A 17,592-nucleotide genomic window follows, 5' to 3' on the forward strand; every position below is an offset into this window, starting at 1 on the left:
AATCTAGGTATGAAGTTCGATCTCGCTACCGTCAAACCGGAAAAATGAGGAAATACTAAGGCCAACTTTCACACTAATTATTTTAAATATATCAGGTAATCTTAGAAAGAGTATAGGATATATAGTATAGCTAATATCTTTTACATATACAGGACATCATAAAAGAGTGGATGTGGCCCATATACGATAACTGCTGATTGGAAAAGAACAACACTCTCCAATTATGGAGTACTGTACAGAGTACTGACCTCTCCAAATAATGCAGTGGACTGCTTTCACGACGTGGCAGACACTTTGCAGTGCTGGTGCGGGGTGAGCCTGCCGAGTACCGAATACCTATCGCCAAACCAACCGGCATGACTCCACATCCCCATGAACTCAATTCAATCCAACCGAGCGGATCCTCCTTTGCTGGCACCATCCACGATTCGTGGGGAACAGCAATGATTCAATTACACCTTTCGCGAACAAGTACGAATGGATAGTGGAAAACTGCGAGAGCAGAAGAGGAAGGCCTGTGACAGCCCGGCCGGAAACACACGTCGCAAGATCACCCGAGCTTGTGATTCGTGCAAAGAGTACATAACTACATGAGCTTGTTTCCTGTTCCTATCTCTGGTGTATACACTGATCGTCGTCAGGAAAAAAACACGGTGTACCGGCACACTGCCATGCCAGAGATGCACCAAACTGTCCCGGGTTTGCGAGTACACCGCAGTATATACGAGAGGCTCCCCTCCGTCTCCGCTGCCAGCTCCGGGTGCAACACCAGCTGAAGCGGCGAGGAGAGATCATGGAACGTCATTCAAGTCTTCCCGGCTAGGGAGATCTCGTCAAAATTCCAGGTCCATTGCCGTGCTATCACCGCGAAGTAGTTCGCCAGAGCCCGAGGCAACCGACCTGGAGGGTAACTACCTGGGCCCGTCGTCAGGGATATCCTTCCTGACGAGGGTCTGGCGTCGTTTGAAGCAGGATGACATCTCCATGACTCCCCGGATTCCGGGAGATGAAACCTCCAAGAACACGCCCGTTTTGATGTTTGGCGACCGGCCCTTTGCGACAGAGGATGACTGGAGAGGGCTAGAAATGCCCCCATTGGAAAGAGCCCTCAAACTCGTGGAGATCTATTTTGATTTCGCTATAGTCACCTATCGTTTCCTTCACAGAGGCATAGTAGACTCGCTTATCCGAGGGATATACGAAAAGAAGATATCCCCGTCAAATCCTCCACCGGGGCACTGGGCAGCGAAAGCAGCGATTGTGTTCATGGTATTTGCTGTGAGTACCCTACGCGAAGAACAGCATAACGGAAATGGCGAGCTTTACGCGCGCAATGAAAGGTTGGACCCTCATGATTTGATCTTTCGAATTCAGCTAATATCACCAGTGAGCGATGGTATGCCGCAGCAAAGCATATGCTCTCGATTGAAACAGGGCCACCAACATTAGAGACCATTGAAGCACGGCTGGGCTTGTGTCTGTTTCTCCTCTCATCGTCCCGTGCCAACCAGTGTTGGTATATCTTTGGCACTACCATGCAGCTCGTGACGGCCCTCGGATTGCACAGGAGGAGACCATCCAAACCATCCCGTGGTGGAGCTGCATACGTAGAGCACGAACTACGCAAGCGCGTTTTCTGGAGTGCCTACACTCTCGATAAATATCTCAGTGTGATGTTTGGAAGACCCAGGTTGTTGGACGACGAGGACATTGACCAGGATCTTCCTGACGAAGTGAACGACGAAGCCATGTTCGTCGAAGCTCCGAGAAAGCAGATGGAATCGACCGATTGCATGATGATCGCGTCGGTCCTGCATTACAGGTTCGTCGTTCGTCCCGAGTCGTTAGTGTCGAGACAGTTTTCTCATGAAAGGTATAGGCTCGGCCACATACTCGGCGAAATCTCCCGCCGGGTGTATCCCACCAAAACATCTTCCACCGTGGCACCTTTGGAGGCTGCGATCGACCTGACGGCAGAACTTCAGAAGTGGAAGGAGAGTGTACATCCTCTCTTCAGCAGCGTGCGAGCATCGAGTCTGATCCCGCCTCTCCGTCGCCAGAGTCATGTCTTGCAACTTGCTTATTCTCATGCGATGATACATGCAACGCGGCCGTTCATGCTGAATGATTTCACCGATCTCAGTCGACGACTCGTCGTGCCACATGACTTGGTTACGACACACGTACAGAAATGCATCGACGCGGCCAAGAACGTGATGATGATGGTGGATGCGTTCGCCTGCCAGGGACTCATGCTCGAGTCGTTTTGGTTCACGCACTACGTCTGTTTCTGCGCAATCATCGTGGCGTACATCTACACCATCCAGCAGCACCAGTCGTCGAACTCTCCAGGTGCATCCAGCAGCGCGGATGAAGTGCAGGAGATCTTCAATCTGGCGGAAAGCTGCCAACAACATCTCGCCCGGGCGACGCGGAGGAACTGCCCAAGCCGACGCTACAGCATTATCCTCGAAGAGCTGCGACTGGAAGTCCACAGACAGATTGGCTCGAATGTGCAGCCAGCTGTCACTCGTAGGCCCGATGAGGTTCCAGAGCGTATCCCGGAGTTCAACAACAACAACAACAACAAGGAAGATAACCAACCCTCTACAATGACGTCTGACGTGAATTACGGGCCGTTCCTGGCGAACTTGCCAGCTGCAAACCTCGAGGCCAATCCTGACGTGGGCGACGACTTTAATTTTCTTGAAAATCTGGAGGGGTCTGCTTGGTGGACTCAACTAGACTCGTGGGTACGTACATGAGCCTGCAGACTAGACTTGTGTCGAATACGCTAACCTGACCCTGTTACTGTTCAGGCATACGCGAGCATCGCTAATGAGCCTTCGACATTGCACTTTTAACCTGTTTCACTGGCTGTCAAGAATTGGGATGTATGTCTCTGCCTGCACAGCCTGTATTTAATTGAAACAGTTGGAGGACTCTGCGACAGCATAAGCTGCCCACATTCTTTTTTTTAAAAAAAAAAACGACTTTACAACAATTTCCCCGGGCCTCCCAGGGGGAAAAAAAAAAGAAGGTTTACTGAGAGTAGGACTAGTTACGTGAATGAGACTTAAACGGATACCACCTGATTATACAGGGACAGGGACAATATTGGTCCAACTATCCAGGTATGCTGTCATCAAGGCAGACTGTGCTGATTAACTATACTAGAACTGTCCAAGACATGCGGTGCTGGCCTTGTCAACTTGTGTATTCAACTCCAAGCGCCATGAGTAAGGTAAGCATGAACTACATATAATCTAATGATATCATACTCCCTTCTTCAAGCAACAGTTATCATCGTCTCCCTCAGAGCTGTACTAGGTAGGTTGCAGAGATACCTAAAGTAAAGGTGATAAGATAATATCACAGTAGGAATGTTGGGCTCAGCCGGCTTGCCTCAGGACTACTTACGCCCATATATATGTATGCTTTTAAGCCATTCGCACCAGCTACCTAGGTAGGTCTTATTCCCACCTAACATAAGGACTTGATTACTCGCATACTAGCACTACCATCACCTTTTTTATTTTTTTTTTGTTTTAAATCAAGTGAGCGAGGCAAACTCTGCCCTGCCAAGCAGGCAGACCACATACCTACGTAGGTAGATACCTAATGTAAATATTATTGCTTACCTAGAGCAGGACGAGAAAGGAAACTATTATTCATAGTGCTGACTGGCTGGCTGGCTGGCTGACTGACTGACTGATCCGCAAACGGCTTCTCTGCAGGGGAACTAGAAGCACTTCGGCTTCTAGCTGTTTAATTCAGCCTCAAATAGTCAGGTGATTGGATTTATGATTAATTCGAATTTCTCACCAATAATTAAATTGACCATTAATAAATAAATAAATAAACAATACTACAAACCTAAGCCAGTATAATTTTGGTGGAAACACGATTTCGGGGCTTTACCTGAAAAAAAGAATTAGAGGTGGTGTCCCTAGTAATCGTGGTGTCTATCCCTGACCTGACTCGATACATGATCTTCTCTTCGGCGTGCATGTGATTTATAAAATATAGGAGTTCCTATAGAGTCGCCTACAGAAGCATGTATTTAGCTAGAAAAGAAAGGAAAGCGCACTCATTTTATTATTCCCTTGCAACAATATAAACTACTACCATACTCCGAACTTTTTTTCCCCCTGCACAACCCAAGGCACAGCATAGCAATAGCGGAAGCATGCCCAACTTCTCTCCATCCCAGAAAGAGATCCTAAAATGCTGTTCCTCCGGCGGACGTGGTCAAACTCAAGAAAGAAGACCATGCTTGGAACCGACACCTCCAACTACAGCGACAGCAGCAGGCACTCCTCCGAGGAAGCGGTGTCGCTGCTGATCGAGCATGGGGCGCCCATCACCGGGAATGACGCATTGTTGGCTGCGCTGCAGGCAGGCAGGACGTATTGGGATGTTGCGACTCGACGAAATCCAAGGGATGATGAGCTGGTGGGTGCGAGATCCCGACGTCATGGCGGGGCTGGTTCTGCATCTCGCCATCATGAGGAGAGATGTGTGTGCTGTGTGGGTGTTGTTGGAGGAGTTCCATGCCGATCCCACGGTGGAAGATGCCATGGGCATGACGGCGTTGCAGCGGCGGAGGAGACGAAAAATCGAAAAATCATCCAGCTGGTGAGGGGGCAGGGATCCAATTTTGGATTCAATCAGTATGTAATTATTTGATTATTTAACGAGGCTTATAGAGTACAGCGTGCTATAATAGGCTTATAGGGCATAAGCCTAGAGTGATACCTACAACAAGGCCTATAGTGAGTACTCTGGTGAGGCTTATAGGGAGCTCTATAGAGAAGCGACTCGTTTAAGGCTTGTATTTAATGATTTAAAATAAAATACAGAATCGCATTCAGCTATAAACCATCTGATATCCATCTGCAAAAAATCCCTTTCAGTGAGATTTTATTTATTCCCTTGCATCTTGTCACCAATTTGATATTCCTTCCACATCAATCTCTGCTGGATCTAGATCAGTCATCATCCGGAAGAGTCTCCTGAACTAAAGATACTGACTATTTCGTTCCTGCTGCTGTCTCCGTCGCCGTCACTGTAGTTGTAGTTGCACTTCCACTCCCCGTCCCCGCCCCCGTATACGACGATCCCAGCGGCGTAGTAGACGACGGAGGATAGCCCTTGATCCAGATATACTCCCCGTGGTTGGTGTAATTGCCATCCTCCTTCTTGTCGACCTGCAGGATGCCTTCGACCTGCGCATTTCGCGTCAGGGCCGGATACTCCAAGTCGGTCCAGGTGTAGCCCGGCTCGAAATTGGAGCCGGTGTTCCCCTCCGACGTGAAGAAGTACACCTGCTTGTTGCACACCTCGGCGAAGGCCTGTGACAGGAACAGCGGCAGCACGGTGGTCGCCATGATCTCTTTCTGCGGATTGCGTGGATCCGGCACCTTCGTCGTCCCCAGCTTGATGTACTGCTCGTCCGCCCACGTCGGCGGCAGGATGTCCTTGTAGGCGACCGCCCCGCGCCCGTGGGTGATCGTGTTGCAGTACCACTGCTTGATCTCGTCCTGTGCGCCGCCGCCGCCCAGTTTCGCGTAGAACAGGCAGTCTTTGTTCGGGACTACCCCCCACTGGTGGATGATGTCGACCAGCTGGGCGACGGTGGGGAGGGTGCTGCAGACGGGGAGGCCATGCGTTTTTTGGCTGCTGAAGCAGCCGCGTTTGACGAGGGTTGCGTAGCGATCCTGCCTGTCGTTATGATAATGAGTGTGATCGTACGGAGAGATCGGTGAAGCGTCTGCTAGCTGGACCAGGAGAAGCAGCACGGTAGCAGCAAGGGCAGAAGACAGATAAACGCGATGAAGAAGGCTGGGAGGTCTCATGGTGAGTAGTCCAGTATCCAGGATGCAAATGCCAAAGAAGAATGTCTATTATTGAGCAGGCAACGTTTTCCCCGAATGGGTGATTCTATCAGTTGAATATATATGCATATACCACCGCTAGTGTTATAATTCTTCACCAGAGAGATTACTATTATATACATGGGCCATAAAATCATTCAGGAATTCAAAAAGACGGTTACGAAATCAAATCAGCACTAACTACTCCATATCTATTTCGCCACGAAAACCATTATGTGAGCTACATCATGTGGGATGGATAGACTCTACTACTCTGTCATATCTTTCGGATCAAGCGGTTTGTTTCCTTTCCTTTCCTTTCCTTTCCTTCCTTCCTTCCTTCCTTCCTTTCTTTTTTTTTTTGCGCGCGAGACTACTGAATGACCCGTTGGTCAGATGAATGGTTTTCGCGCGAGAAGAAAAAAAGAAGAGAGAGAGCATCTACGTGACCTACTGACTTTGTTGTAGTGTTGTGGTGTTGACTAAACGCAAGTGATGTTAGGTACATACCTACCTAGTTAGGATATGAGTTAGGCCTGATTCAGACCACCTTCCGAGTCAGCGCGCTGAATGAACATGACATGGCTGCTAGCTCACTCCCGATTCTAGCCGAGGAGCAGCTCCATCCTGACCTGACTGAATGTCAATTAATGTTGCATACTGCACAGTACATTATGTAGGTAGTTTAGTCATTGGTGAACGACCATGGTGGTCAGATTAGCTGGATAACAAAAGCAGGAGAATCGAAGATTAGTAGAAGTTAGCGTAACAAGGATCTATCCGGAAATAAGAGTCGAAAACCTACCTAAATTAAGGAAATAAATGCAACAACAATTTTCCATAACAGGTATAATAGAATCCTCCACTAAGCTGAATATTCAAAAAAAAAGGGTTCTAGAAAGTAGGTGAGTTCGAACCATGATTAATTAATTAGGGTAAGGCATAATAAGATTTACCCGACTTTCCTAATCGGGGTATGCCATGATAATGGACCTTACTGTATCTATCCCTCTTGGGTAATGATGGTCAACGATAAAAAAGAAAGTCTCATCCAGGACCTTATAAAATTAGCTAGAATATCAGCTATTAGCTAACATTCTCATCTACATTCAAATTGGTCAGAATTTAGTTATGCAAACTAGTGTACATCATGCAGCTCTGCGGGCTGAGTCAGCGTCAGCACCCTTTTTCTAGATATCATATGGCCGATTTAGTTCACTCCAATTTACATCATATTGCATAGGTAGTTGTCAATTAATTATGGTTACTTTCGGCTTTTTTTTAATCTTTTGTCTTTTTTTTTTTCGCCACAACTCGAGGCAGGATGACAGCTAGACTGTTGAGTGAGAAAATGTCAGATCCACCATCAATGGCCTTGGTTCTCATCGGCCGAACACAGGAGACACTCATCACAATCATGATACCGAGGAGGATTATTCTTCGATTACGTGGATAGCGATACCATCGATGCTAGCGTTTTAGCAGGTTCAATTCTATCCGGAGTGACGATGTCTACCACGTATAAATATTTAAGTCGCATCCTCCGCTCTTATTTACTTGATCACGGATTCTACAGTAATTATCAACAGGGTAAGTCCTACTCTGGCCAAGATGAAGCCCTCCGGACTGCTTCTAGCACGCCTGTTCTTTTCTGTCGTCAGCTCTCAAACCACCACCGGCTGCTGCAATCAATACCAAGTCTGCGGTTACGGCCCCGAATATTGCGCTGCCTCAGTTTGCAACGCTGCAGGCAGTGCAAACGGCACCTGTGCGCAATTATCGGAATGTGACCCGGGCGTATACCCGGGCTATGGAACGAAATGGGGTAGGAGATCACTCGACAAGATGATATAATACCGGACTGACAGCGATCAGGGCCGGAATATGCTGCTTCGGAATTGTGTCCACTGCATGTATGCTGCAGTCCGTACGGATTCTGTCAGTCGCCTCAAGGACTCTTCAGATTGTATAAAACATCCACTGACAGCTTCAGGTGGGACTACGTCCGACTTCTGCGGCAATGACACTGCTGTCCCTCAACCATCCTGCTCCGTCTCTTCTTCTTCTTCCGGTCGAACGGTGGGATACTGGGAAGGATGGAACCAAGATCGTCCCTGTGACCGTAAGTTTGCTGATCGTGTTTGGAGATCCCGCTGACGATGCGCAGAAATGCCACCAGAAGAGGTACGAAAGATACCTACCTAGACACCTAGGTAGTAAATTTGAGCAGCTAACAGGCGGCTACCTAGATTCCTATCGGCGCATACACCCACCTGAACTTCGCCTTTCTCTACATCGATCCCACGACTTATGAGATCGTCCCCATGGAGACCAACCAGACCGACTTGTACAGCCGGTTCACGGCGCTCAAGAAACTCAAGGCTGGGCTGCAGACCTGGATCTCCATCGGGGGCTGGTCGTTCACCGACCCCGGACCGACGGCCACCACCTTCTCCGAACTGGCGGCTTCGACGTCGGCCCAGAGCACTTTCTTCTCTTCGCTGACCAGCTTTCTTGTCAATTACGACTTTGATGGAGTTGACATTGACTGGTATGCACCACTGCAGATGGAGATATTCTCTACTGACTAGGTTTCTAGGGAATATCCTGGCGCGCCGGATCGAAACGGCAGTCCTGACGACGTCGCAAGCTACGTGACGTTCCTGCAGAATCTCAGGTCTGCCTTGGACGGCGCAGGCGATTATGGCTTGTCGATCACCCTGCCCAGCAGTTACTACTACATGCAGTACTTTGACATTGTCAATATCTCCCAAACAATCGATTGGGTCAGTTTTCCTGGTCCCGTCAATCTTGGTAACAGATCTGACCGACTCCCAGTTCAACGTCATGACATACGATCTCTACGGAACCTGGGATGAGACAGATCCGTATACCGGCGCCTATGTCTATGCGGACACCAATCTGACCGAAACCATCCTGGACATGGATTTGCTGTGGCGGAACAACATCGATCCCAGCAAAGTGAACCTTGGAATTGGATTCTATGGACGAAGTAGGTTGGCTGCGAACTGGTCAAGATAAACCTGCTGATCAGTCTAGGTTATACGCTGTCGGACCCCTCCTGCACTGCGCCGGGCTGTCCCTTTTCTGCTGGAGGTATGCATCTACGGTACTACCTGTCTAGCAGTTGTAGCTGACGATATCTAGGAAACCCAGGACCATGTACGCAGTCATCCGGAATTTTATCTTACGACGAGATCGTCTCTATTATAGAAAGTGGAAACGCTACAGTCGTCCTCGATACTGCCGCTGCGGTCGAGATTGCTATCTGGGATTCCAATCAATGGGTCGGTTATGACGATCCAAAGACGCTGCAGATGAAGCTAGACTATGCCAATTCACGGTGTCTGGGGGGGGGTACGTGAGCACCAGCGATTTGATAATTGATACCATGCTGACAATCTAGGACGATGGTTTGGGCTGTGGACCTTGACGACTCGGGGACATTATCTGGTATGTCCGTTGAAGATATACTACATACACTGCTGATAGAGCGTAGAGGCGTTGTCTAATTCCACTGATCTCTTCCCCGGCAATGGCACCGGTACGGTCTATATCGGCCCCAGTCTCTGGAGCAGCACCGTCCCAACCGTCGCGTGCACGCCTCCTTGCACGATGATCCTGCCGCCATATCCACTTGGGGAATCTACAGTCATCTCGTGGCCTCCTCTGACAACATCGGTCTTGTCCAGCTCCAGTGGAAGTCTCTATACCAAGGAAACAACCATCCCTGTCGAACCATTTACAATTACCCAGGTTCCCTTCTGGCCAGTAACAGTGCCTAACAATGCCACTCCTACCGCTCAAATCATACCAGATCAGAGTATAATGCCGCCTTCGTTCACTATCACCCTCCCCGGGACGGAGACGTTGTTCCCTGTGTCGAGTATTAACTATACTTCCATTGCACTTTCCGGTGTCTCCCCTTCGACTGCAACTCCAACAGGCTCTGTCTCCGCTACAACGACTGTTGCAACCCCCTCATCCACGTCAACCATCGTCACGCCAACGCCCTACCAAACCGGTATGGCTCCAGGCTGTACGGAATTCTACCAGGTCCAGAGCGGAGATACCTGCTACTCCATCGAGCAAGAATTCGATATCACGGCCGACGAGTTCGACGACTGGAATCCCCCGGTGGGCACCAACTGTGCGAACGGCGTCTGGCTGTCGTACTACTACTGTATCGCCCATTCCACTTCGACTGCGGTTCCTGGCAGTCCTACTGGTCCGGCTACAACACCCAATTTCTACTCCACGTCTCATGTGGTCACTGTCCAGCCGCAGCCGACATTACGCCTCGGTGTCCCCCTGGACCCCCTCTAACCCTATCCCTCCAGTTCCGTTCAGCATCGGAGCCCCTCCTAGCGCGCAGGACTGCGGTGCTGACTCGACTAACAGCAGCTGCGGTACGCAGGACTGCAGTCTATTTGGGTGTGGTGGCGGATGTGGGCTCTTTGGCTGCGGCGGTGGTTGTGGACTTGGGTTCTGCGGGGGAGGATGTGGTCTAGGGGGATGTGGTCCTGGATGTGGTGAAGGTGAGTCAGAGTTCTCCAGAACGAACATAGATGACAAGTTAATAATTATCATCTAGGTGACTGCGTGATTCCTGGCGGAGGCGGTGGTGTTCCCCCAGTTATCCCTCCGGCGGGGGTGGTGAGAGCTGCTCGACGAGCCAGACTGCCGCCATATGCACGGAGTATATCAGCAGCTATTCGACTTCAGGGATGACAGCATATTCCACGGTGACGGAGGTACGTCTCCTCTTACCGAATGATCTGTCTCTAATCCTGTCTTGCTAATTCATCTAGACTGCCTGCGACACAACAACAGCCTGTTCGGTGGAAGCAACTACCATCACATCAACAATAACAAACACTGCTCCAGCCTGCACTTTGGACACCGTCACCGGCTGGCCTTTCCAGCAGGTTGGTGAGGGAACGGGATATACAGTCGTCGGTATTACCATGACGACCCTCCCCTTCACGGTCCCAACTGGAGCTACCACCATCACCGGAGGAACCACAACATCGCCATCATCATCGTCAACGATGCCATCTCAGACATCATCTTCTACATCAACAACTCTACCCGCCCCCAGCGGCGCCTCCTTCCACATCACCTCGCTGAACTGGGACGACGACGGCTCGGCCGTGTGGCAATACGAAGTCATGCCCTCTGCGGATGACAGCTGTACGACCGTCGCCCAGAACGCAGGGATCTACGGCTCCGATGCGCTGTCCTTCAACAACACGCCGGTCTATCCCACCGCCATCTTCGACTCGCTGCCCGTAACGTTGATCCCGGGGACGTGCGGCGAGCCGGATAGTAATATTCCGTTGTCGAATGGGCCGAATGGGAGTATTGGTGTGTGACCTCCTTACTTACCCATTTTGCATATGACACACATTCTGACATTTTGTCTTGTTTATAGTGTTTGTCGACACCTACTCCGGCACAACAGGCTCCTGCTACTCCAACTACGCAAGCAACCCTCCCGAGTATGCCAACTGTACGGTATCCGTTGATGGTAGCGCTGCAATTACATACACGTTTATCCAGTTGCTTGTCTGCCAGGCGCAGAGCAGTATGACGTTTTGTCAGAAGTTTCCTGGGTAGGTAGGTAGCTAGTTAGCTAGCTTCAACTAGGTAGATAGGTAGGTCAGGTATGTTGTATGTAGGTACTCTGATAGATAGTGAGTGTGATGATGGATGTTATCTTACGAAACATAACTATATAATATTGGTCTGACCAATTGTGGAAGAAGTCATAAGTTTTTGTATGAAATTAATTAATTATGTTCAATGGAGATGATCCTTCTTAGAATTTAGTTTATTATTATTATTACCGCTGGGCAAGTATTGTTATGTTACCAGGAGGATTACATTAAGAGTTTCTCTATGTACATGTATACTAGTACCTAGTATGAGCTCAGATTCTCTGACATCAGATATTAATTAATTGATCAAATCCTCAGTCGGCATTATTTCTTTATTTATTTCGTTTTATTTCCTCTAGTTTCAATCAAACAAAGATAAGGCAAAAAAAAAAAGAAAAGGAAAGGAAAGGAAAAGAACCTCGAAGTACAGTAGTTACATAGATATGTACATACATTACATCGGTACAGTACATACTCTTTCTTCAGAAGTTAGTTAGGTTAGTCACTTAGGTATGTATGTACATATACCTACCTAAGTAGGTAGGTATGCTTCATCATTCACATTGAAGATCAAGAGAAAGTCTATCGGGGGGCTCCTTAGGAAAGATGGACGATCTCTAATAATAATATTTAAACTGAGACTGAGGTGCGAGATGGTTTACTTTAAGTACGAGCTCACCCACTGACGCCATTATGGGGCAGTCTTTGCACATCTGAACTCCACCCCAAGACAAGATTGAACAACACATCCAAGCAATAACATTCATGGTCACCGTTTCATAGCCAACGAAGCTGGGAGAAGATGATACCATCCGCCAATCCCGACCCTCTTTGAGGAGCTCTCAAACAGATTTATATGCAGCAGATCAATCAATTAATTAAAATAAAAGGCGAGCCTCAAGCTCCCTTTAATAGATCACTGAACACCAGCTGTTATATCTTCTCTTCAATATATTCTGATCATTTCAGACGGAAACAAAGTCACATACATTGAACGGGCCTTTTTTCCTCCCAGTTTCGTTCAGAGACCGCTTCGTCTTGCAGTACCAGACAAAATGCAACCCCTGCTGAAAGGCCTCCCCCGTCTGCTGATTTCTAGCCGGAGCGTGATTTCGTCGTTTCAGAAAAGCCTGCCCCCCAGCAGGACCATTTCACGACTCCGGGTGCCCTCCGAGTCAGAATTGTCCGAATCCACCCGTCAACTCATCTCGAAACACCATGGCGACAACTGGGTGCGCGCCTTCGCCCTGAACGAAGACACCACGCGACGCTTCGTGACCTACTACGAGGATCTCTTTGGGGCGCGAGGAGGCCGTCTTCCCCTGCAGGAACGCGAATTGATTGCCGTCGTCACCTCCGCCGCGAACGGGTGCGGTTTCTGTCGCGCCAACCACACGCTCGGACTGGCGGCGGCCGGCAATGACAAGATACGGGCGAAACGGATTGCCTTGGATCACCACCTGGTTCCGGACCTGAGCGACCGGGAACGCGCGTTGGCGGATTTGGCTGAGAAGCTGACGCTGACGCCGCGGGAGGTCGGGCAAGAGGACTTTGTCCGGCTGCGCGAGGTGGGCTTCGCCGATGAGGATATCCTGGAAGCGGTGGAGACCATCTCGTGGTTCAATCATTCGAATCGCATCTGTATCGCACTGGGGATTGTGCCGGATGCTCGCTACTTTGAGTAGGTACGCCAGCTCGAGGATTCAGTGTGTATCGTCAGGGCGAGAATCCATCTCGGGATGATGAAGGGAGGACCACAAACAGGACATGATATCGATGTCTTTTGAGACTAAGGTTCAGATATATTGACTGGTTGCTAGATAAAGGACACACAATTTATCAGGTTCTGTGAGTTCCAGGGTCAGAGCGATATCACTCATGAAGCAAACGTTACCCGAGACAACTGGAAGGAATCATGTCGACCCCCTGAGGATTTGAGCTTATAATCAGCCTGTTTTCATAATTCTGATCTTCTCTAACCATCATCCTTTAGTCTTATCAACTAGGCGTTCTAGTTTCTAGTCAAATAGCTCGTCTTCATCGTGTCCGTCGGTGTGCCTACGACGTATCTAACCTTGCTTCCACAAAACCAACCCGTTATAATCATTATGAAGTATGTTCCGCTTGCATAATTTTATGATTCAACGGAATACGTTTAATTGCGCTCTGTGATAGACATCTGTCCCATCCATGGCGATCTCAACCGGATAAATATCCGCACTCAACTCCGTCTTTTCCGCCGTCATCAATCGTATCGGCCTCGGCTCCGATGCATCTGCAGGTACAGTACACACAACCTTTATTTTGATTTTACATCACAGAATGGAGCAAGGTCGTTTGCAGGATCAAAAACCAATTTCCACCCTGTTGGAGACTCCCCACTGAATTTTATCCGGGCTGAAATGTGGGGTTCCGGGGTTGGAGACGTCTGTCTGGGGACTGCGCCGCGATCTATATAAATGGCTTCATAGCCCTTCCAAACCATGAGACCAGATTGGACTGACTTGCGATTTATCTTCTTTGGAAGATCGTCAAGGGCCTGAAAATGTCGACCACCACCCTATCCGAGTCGAAGCAAGTTCCCAGCATCAAACTGGCGGGGTCCGAACCGCAGACGATCGACGAACTGATCCGTCATCGCGCTGCTCTGCTGCAGGATCAGCCATTAATTTCGTACCCTCACTCGGGTATCCAGTATGTCGACTATTCTCTCCGCCAGCTGGATGTGTTTGCCTTCCGGGTGGCTCAGAAGATGGCGGCGCGGCTGCCACCCCGGACTTTATCCGCAGAGAAGCCGGCAGTTGTGTCTCTCCTAGGGCCTTCGGATCTGAATTACTTGGTGACTATGCTGGCGCTGTCAAAGCTCGGCCATACGGTTCTCTTGCTCTCGACCCGTATCTCCCTGGAAGCGTACGCCTCTCTCCTGGAGAAGACGGCCTCCAAGCATATTGTCATCCACGAATCCTTCCGGGACACCGCCAGCGATCTGCAGAAGCGCATCGACGGCTTGGAAGTCGACGAGATACCGACGCAAGATGTTTACGACTATCCCATCGAAGACGATGTCGGTACGGTCATCGCGCCGAATCTGGATCCCTTCGAAGAGGCGAACCATATCGCATGGATTATCCATTCCAGCGGCTCGACAGGCCTGCCGAAACCCATCTTCCAGACTCACAGAGCGGCGATTAAGAATTATGCGACGAACATGAATATGCGGGGGTTCATTACCCTGCCGCTCTATCACAACCATGGCATCAGCTGTCTCTTCCGCTCGATCCACTCCTGCAAGAGCATCCACCTCTACAATGCATCGTTGCCGCTGACGAAACAATATCTGCTGGACATCATGAAAGCGCATGATTTTGAGATCTTCTACGGTGTTCCCTATGCCTTGAAGCTGCTGGCGGAAACAGATGAAGGCGTGGAAGTTTTGGCGAAACTGAAAATTGTCACCTTTGGTGGTTCGCCGTGTCCGGACTCGCTGGGCGACAAGCTCGTCGCCAACGGTGTTCATCTTATCAGTCACTATGGAGCGTATGTTGCAGGTCTTTTGTAGATAAAAGTATGATAACTGACGGGAATAGGACGGAAACTGGTCAATTGATGACCTCGACCCGGCCTCGAGAAGACAAAACGTGGGACTATTTGCGGCCATTCGACGCGGTCAAGCCGTTCCTTCGGTTTGAAGAGCGCAGTCCAGGGATCTACGAGTTGATCTGCCTGGATGGGTGGCCCTCCAAGGTCGCGTCCAACCGGCCCGATGGCTCTTATGCCACCAAGGACTTGTTCATGAAACATCCCACCATGGAGGCATACAAGTACTATGCTCGACTGGACGACACGATCGTCCTGGTGAATGGCGAAAAGGTCAATCCGTTAGAGATGGAAGGCGCCATTCGACAGGATGCAGCAGTCTCGGAGGCGATCGTCTTCGGCGCTGGCAAGGCAAAGATCGGGATGATGATCGTCCTGTCGGCAGAGGGAGCAGCACTCTCGACGGACCAGCTCATCGATCAGATCTGGCCCAGGGTGGAGAAAGCGCAGACTGCCATGCCTGCTTACGGCCGGTTGTCGCGAGACATGATCAAGATCCTGCCTGCGGACACACAGTATCCACGAACCGACAAGGGGACCATCATCAGACAGGCCTTTTACCGACAATTCGGGCAGTTGATAGAAGAGGCATACGCAGAGAAAACGGACGAAGAGGCTCTCTCACTGTCCGAGTCGGAACTCAAATCGTTCCTGAAGGAGCAGCTTAGAGACATTTTGCCTCCGAAGGCGTACTCCGCGTTGACTGACGACGCGGATTTCTTCAACCTGGGGATGGACTCGTTGCAGGCGACGCAGCTGCGATCGATACTGGTCAGACGCATCGACACGAATGGGCAGACGCTCGGTCTGAACGTTGCATTCGACTATCCCACGATCAACGCGCTAGCACACCATTTGTATTCGTTGCGTTCGGGAGCAGCGAGCAGCGTCGACTCTGTCGAAGATGTGATGCGCAGGTTGATAGCCAAGTATGGGGAGTTCCAGCAGCACACGCCGTTGCCGAATGGCCTTGGTGGGCGGTACATAGTAAGTTGATATCGTAGATGCAGTTCTGTTGTCTTATATCAAGTTAGTTATTGCTAACGTACGTGTAAGGTCGTCACCGGTGCCACTGGTTCTCTGGGCAGCCACATCGTGGCCAAACTATCGTCGCTACTGGACGTGCAAAAGGTCTACTGCTTGATCCGAGCCGGTTCGACGATCGAAGCATATGACAGATTGATTCGATCGATGCGTGAAAGACAGGTCTACGAAACGCTCCCCAGTTCCGCTCGCAGCAAACTCATCGCCCTGCCGTCCGTTTTCTCTCACCCGACGCTGGGACTGGACGCGCAGACTTACAACCTGATCGCATCCGAGATCACGGACCTGATCCATTGTGCGTGGTCGGTCAATTTCAACCTACAACTCACCAGCTTCGAGAAGGACAACATCGCAGGCCTCAAGAACCTGATCGATCTGTGTCTCAAAGCGCAGCGGCCCGCGCCAGCGTCATTCAACTTCTGCTCGTCTGTCAGCACGGTTGTGAACACGGAAGGGGACGAGATACTGGAGGCTCTCCCGGAGAGGCTGAAATATGCGCAGGGCATGGGCTATGCGCAGTCGAAGCTAATCGGAGAGAACATCTGTCTGAGGGCCGCTGAGCAGACGGGCCTTCGAGCCCGCGTCCTCCGCATCGGACAGGTCATTGGCGACACGCAGCACGGAATCTGGAACTCAACAGAAGCGATCCCGCTGATGCTGCAGTCTGCAATCACGATCGGTGCGCTGCCCCGTCTCGACGAATGGCACCGGTGGCTTCCGGTCGACGTCGTAGCGGACATCGTCATCGAGGCATCGCTCTCCACGAAGAGGTCAGGCGTGCTGAACATCGTAAACCACCACGCCTTCCACTGGACAAAGGACCTGATCCCATTACTCCACAACGCAGGCCTCGACTTCATCGAGCTCGACCAACGCGAGTGGCTGCGTCAGCTGCGCGCATCCAACCCCGACCCAGCAATCAACCCGCCCATCAAGCTAGTCGAGTTCTTCGCCTCCAAATACGACACCGACGCACCGCGTCGATCGTTCAAGTGGCATACTGACGAGGCGAGGCGGTATTCTGCGGCGTTGGCGGACGCGAGGCCGCTGGATCAGGGGTTGGTCAGCAAGATGGTTGGCTATTTTAAGAGTAGGGGGTGGTCTAGACAGGTTTGATAGAGGTTGTACTCCGAGTGATTTTCATAAAATTATTATTCACATACTTATAGAATTTTGACCGTGTAAATATTTTATCTTTGAGACTCCCTCTGTGATGGTAGTAAAATGGTAAAAGCAATGACGACCGACCAGTTGGATCTTCAGCATGTTGAGAGAGAGAGCATTTGCGATAGCACTGTCAACTACTTTTTTTTATTTCTTGTCTTTGTTTCTTTTTTCCCCTTTATCGTATTGCCACCCCAATATAGCAGAGTTGATTTCGATATATATAAAAA

The 17,592-nt window shown here is 50.0% G+C and overlaps 7 protein-coding genes across 7 annotated transcripts; 6 read left to right on the forward strand and 1 right to left on the reverse strand.

The window, feature by feature from the left end:
• Positions 1 to 477: 477 nt before the first annotated feature.
• VTN77DRAFT_6481 (uncharacterized protein) lies at positions 478 to 2,864 on the forward strand (the record flags this gene model as incomplete). The annotated part of the gene is made up of 5 exons (XM_069422764.1): positions 478 to 578; positions 642 to 1,340; positions 1,388 to 1,822; positions 1,880 to 2,753; positions 2,820 to 2,864. The coding sequence occupies 5 exons, from the start codon at positions 478 to 480 to the stop codon at positions 2,862 to 2,864; spliced, it is 2,154 nt and encodes a 717-aa protein (XP_069281391.1).
• A 1,363-nt stretch (positions 2,865 to 4,227) lies between these two features.
• On the forward strand, positions 4,228 to 4,642 carry VTN77DRAFT_6482 (uncharacterized protein; the record flags this gene model as incomplete). The annotated part of the gene is made up of 2 exons (XM_069422765.1): positions 4,228 to 4,455; positions 4,547 to 4,642. 2 exons carry the CDS (start codon positions 4,228 to 4,230, stop codon positions 4,640 to 4,642), a joined length of 324 nt encoding a protein of 107 aa, XP_069281392.1.
• Positions 4,643 to 4,970: 328 nt separating this feature from the next.
• On the reverse strand, positions 4,971 to 5,858 carry VTN77DRAFT_6483 (uncharacterized protein; the record flags this gene model as incomplete). The annotated part of the gene is made up of 2 exons (XM_069422766.1): positions 4,971 to 4,980; positions 5,035 to 5,858. 2 exons carry the CDS (start codon positions 5,856 to 5,858, stop codon positions 4,971 to 4,973), a joined length of 834 nt encoding a protein of 277 aa, XP_069281393.1.
• Positions 5,859 to 7,487: 1,629 nt separating this feature from the next.
• On the forward strand, positions 7,488 to 10,408 carry VTN77DRAFT_6484 (uncharacterized protein; the record flags this gene model as incomplete). The annotated part of the gene is made up of 12 exons (XM_069422767.1): positions 7,488 to 7,701; positions 7,752 to 7,789; positions 7,870 to 8,002; positions 8,044 to 8,060; positions 8,126 to 8,427; positions 8,476 to 8,662; positions 8,715 to 8,889; positions 8,937 to 8,993; positions 9,045 to 9,258; positions 9,304 to 9,350; positions 9,397 to 10,200; positions 10,299 to 10,408. The coding sequence occupies 12 exons, from the start codon at positions 7,488 to 7,490 to the stop codon at positions 10,406 to 10,408; spliced, it is 2,298 nt and encodes a 765-aa protein (XP_069281394.1).
• Positions 10,409 to 10,624: 216 nt separating this feature from the next.
• Positions 10,625 to 11,516, forward strand: VTN77DRAFT_6485 (uncharacterized protein; the record flags this gene model as incomplete). The annotated part of the gene is made up of 3 exons (XM_069422768.1): positions 10,625 to 10,651; positions 10,709 to 11,264; positions 11,332 to 11,516. The coding sequence occupies 3 exons, from the start codon at positions 10,625 to 10,627 to the stop codon at positions 11,514 to 11,516; spliced, it is 768 nt and encodes a 255-aa protein (XP_069281395.1).
• Positions 11,517 to 12,612: 1,096 nt separating this feature from the next.
• On the forward strand, positions 12,613 to 13,242 carry VTN77DRAFT_6486 (uncharacterized protein; the record flags this gene model as incomplete). Its single annotated transcript, XM_069422769.1, has 1 exon — positions 12,613 to 13,242. One exon carries the CDS (start codon positions 12,613 to 12,615, stop codon positions 13,240 to 13,242), a length of 630 nt encoding a protein of 209 aa, XP_069281396.1.
• Positions 13,243 to 14,102: 860 nt separating this feature from the next.
• On the forward strand, positions 14,103 to 17,314 carry VTN77DRAFT_6487 (uncharacterized protein; the record flags this gene model as incomplete). Its single annotated transcript, XM_069422770.1, has 3 exons — positions 14,103 to 15,094; positions 15,145 to 16,141; positions 16,211 to 17,314. The coding sequence occupies 3 exons, from the start codon at positions 14,103 to 14,105 to the stop codon at positions 17,312 to 17,314; spliced, it is 3,093 nt and encodes a 1,030-aa protein (XP_069281397.1).
• Positions 17,315 to 17,592: the final 278 nt, after the last annotated feature.

Source organism: Rasamsonia byssochlamydoides (genome assembly GCF_041956645.1).
Source record: "Rasamsonia byssochlamydoides strain NRRL 3658 unplaced genomic scaffold VTN77scaffold_5, whole genome shotgun sequence".
Classification (NCBI taxonomy): Eukaryota; Fungi; Ascomycota; class Eurotiomycetes; order Eurotiales; family Trichocomaceae; genus Rasamsonia; species Rasamsonia byssochlamydoides.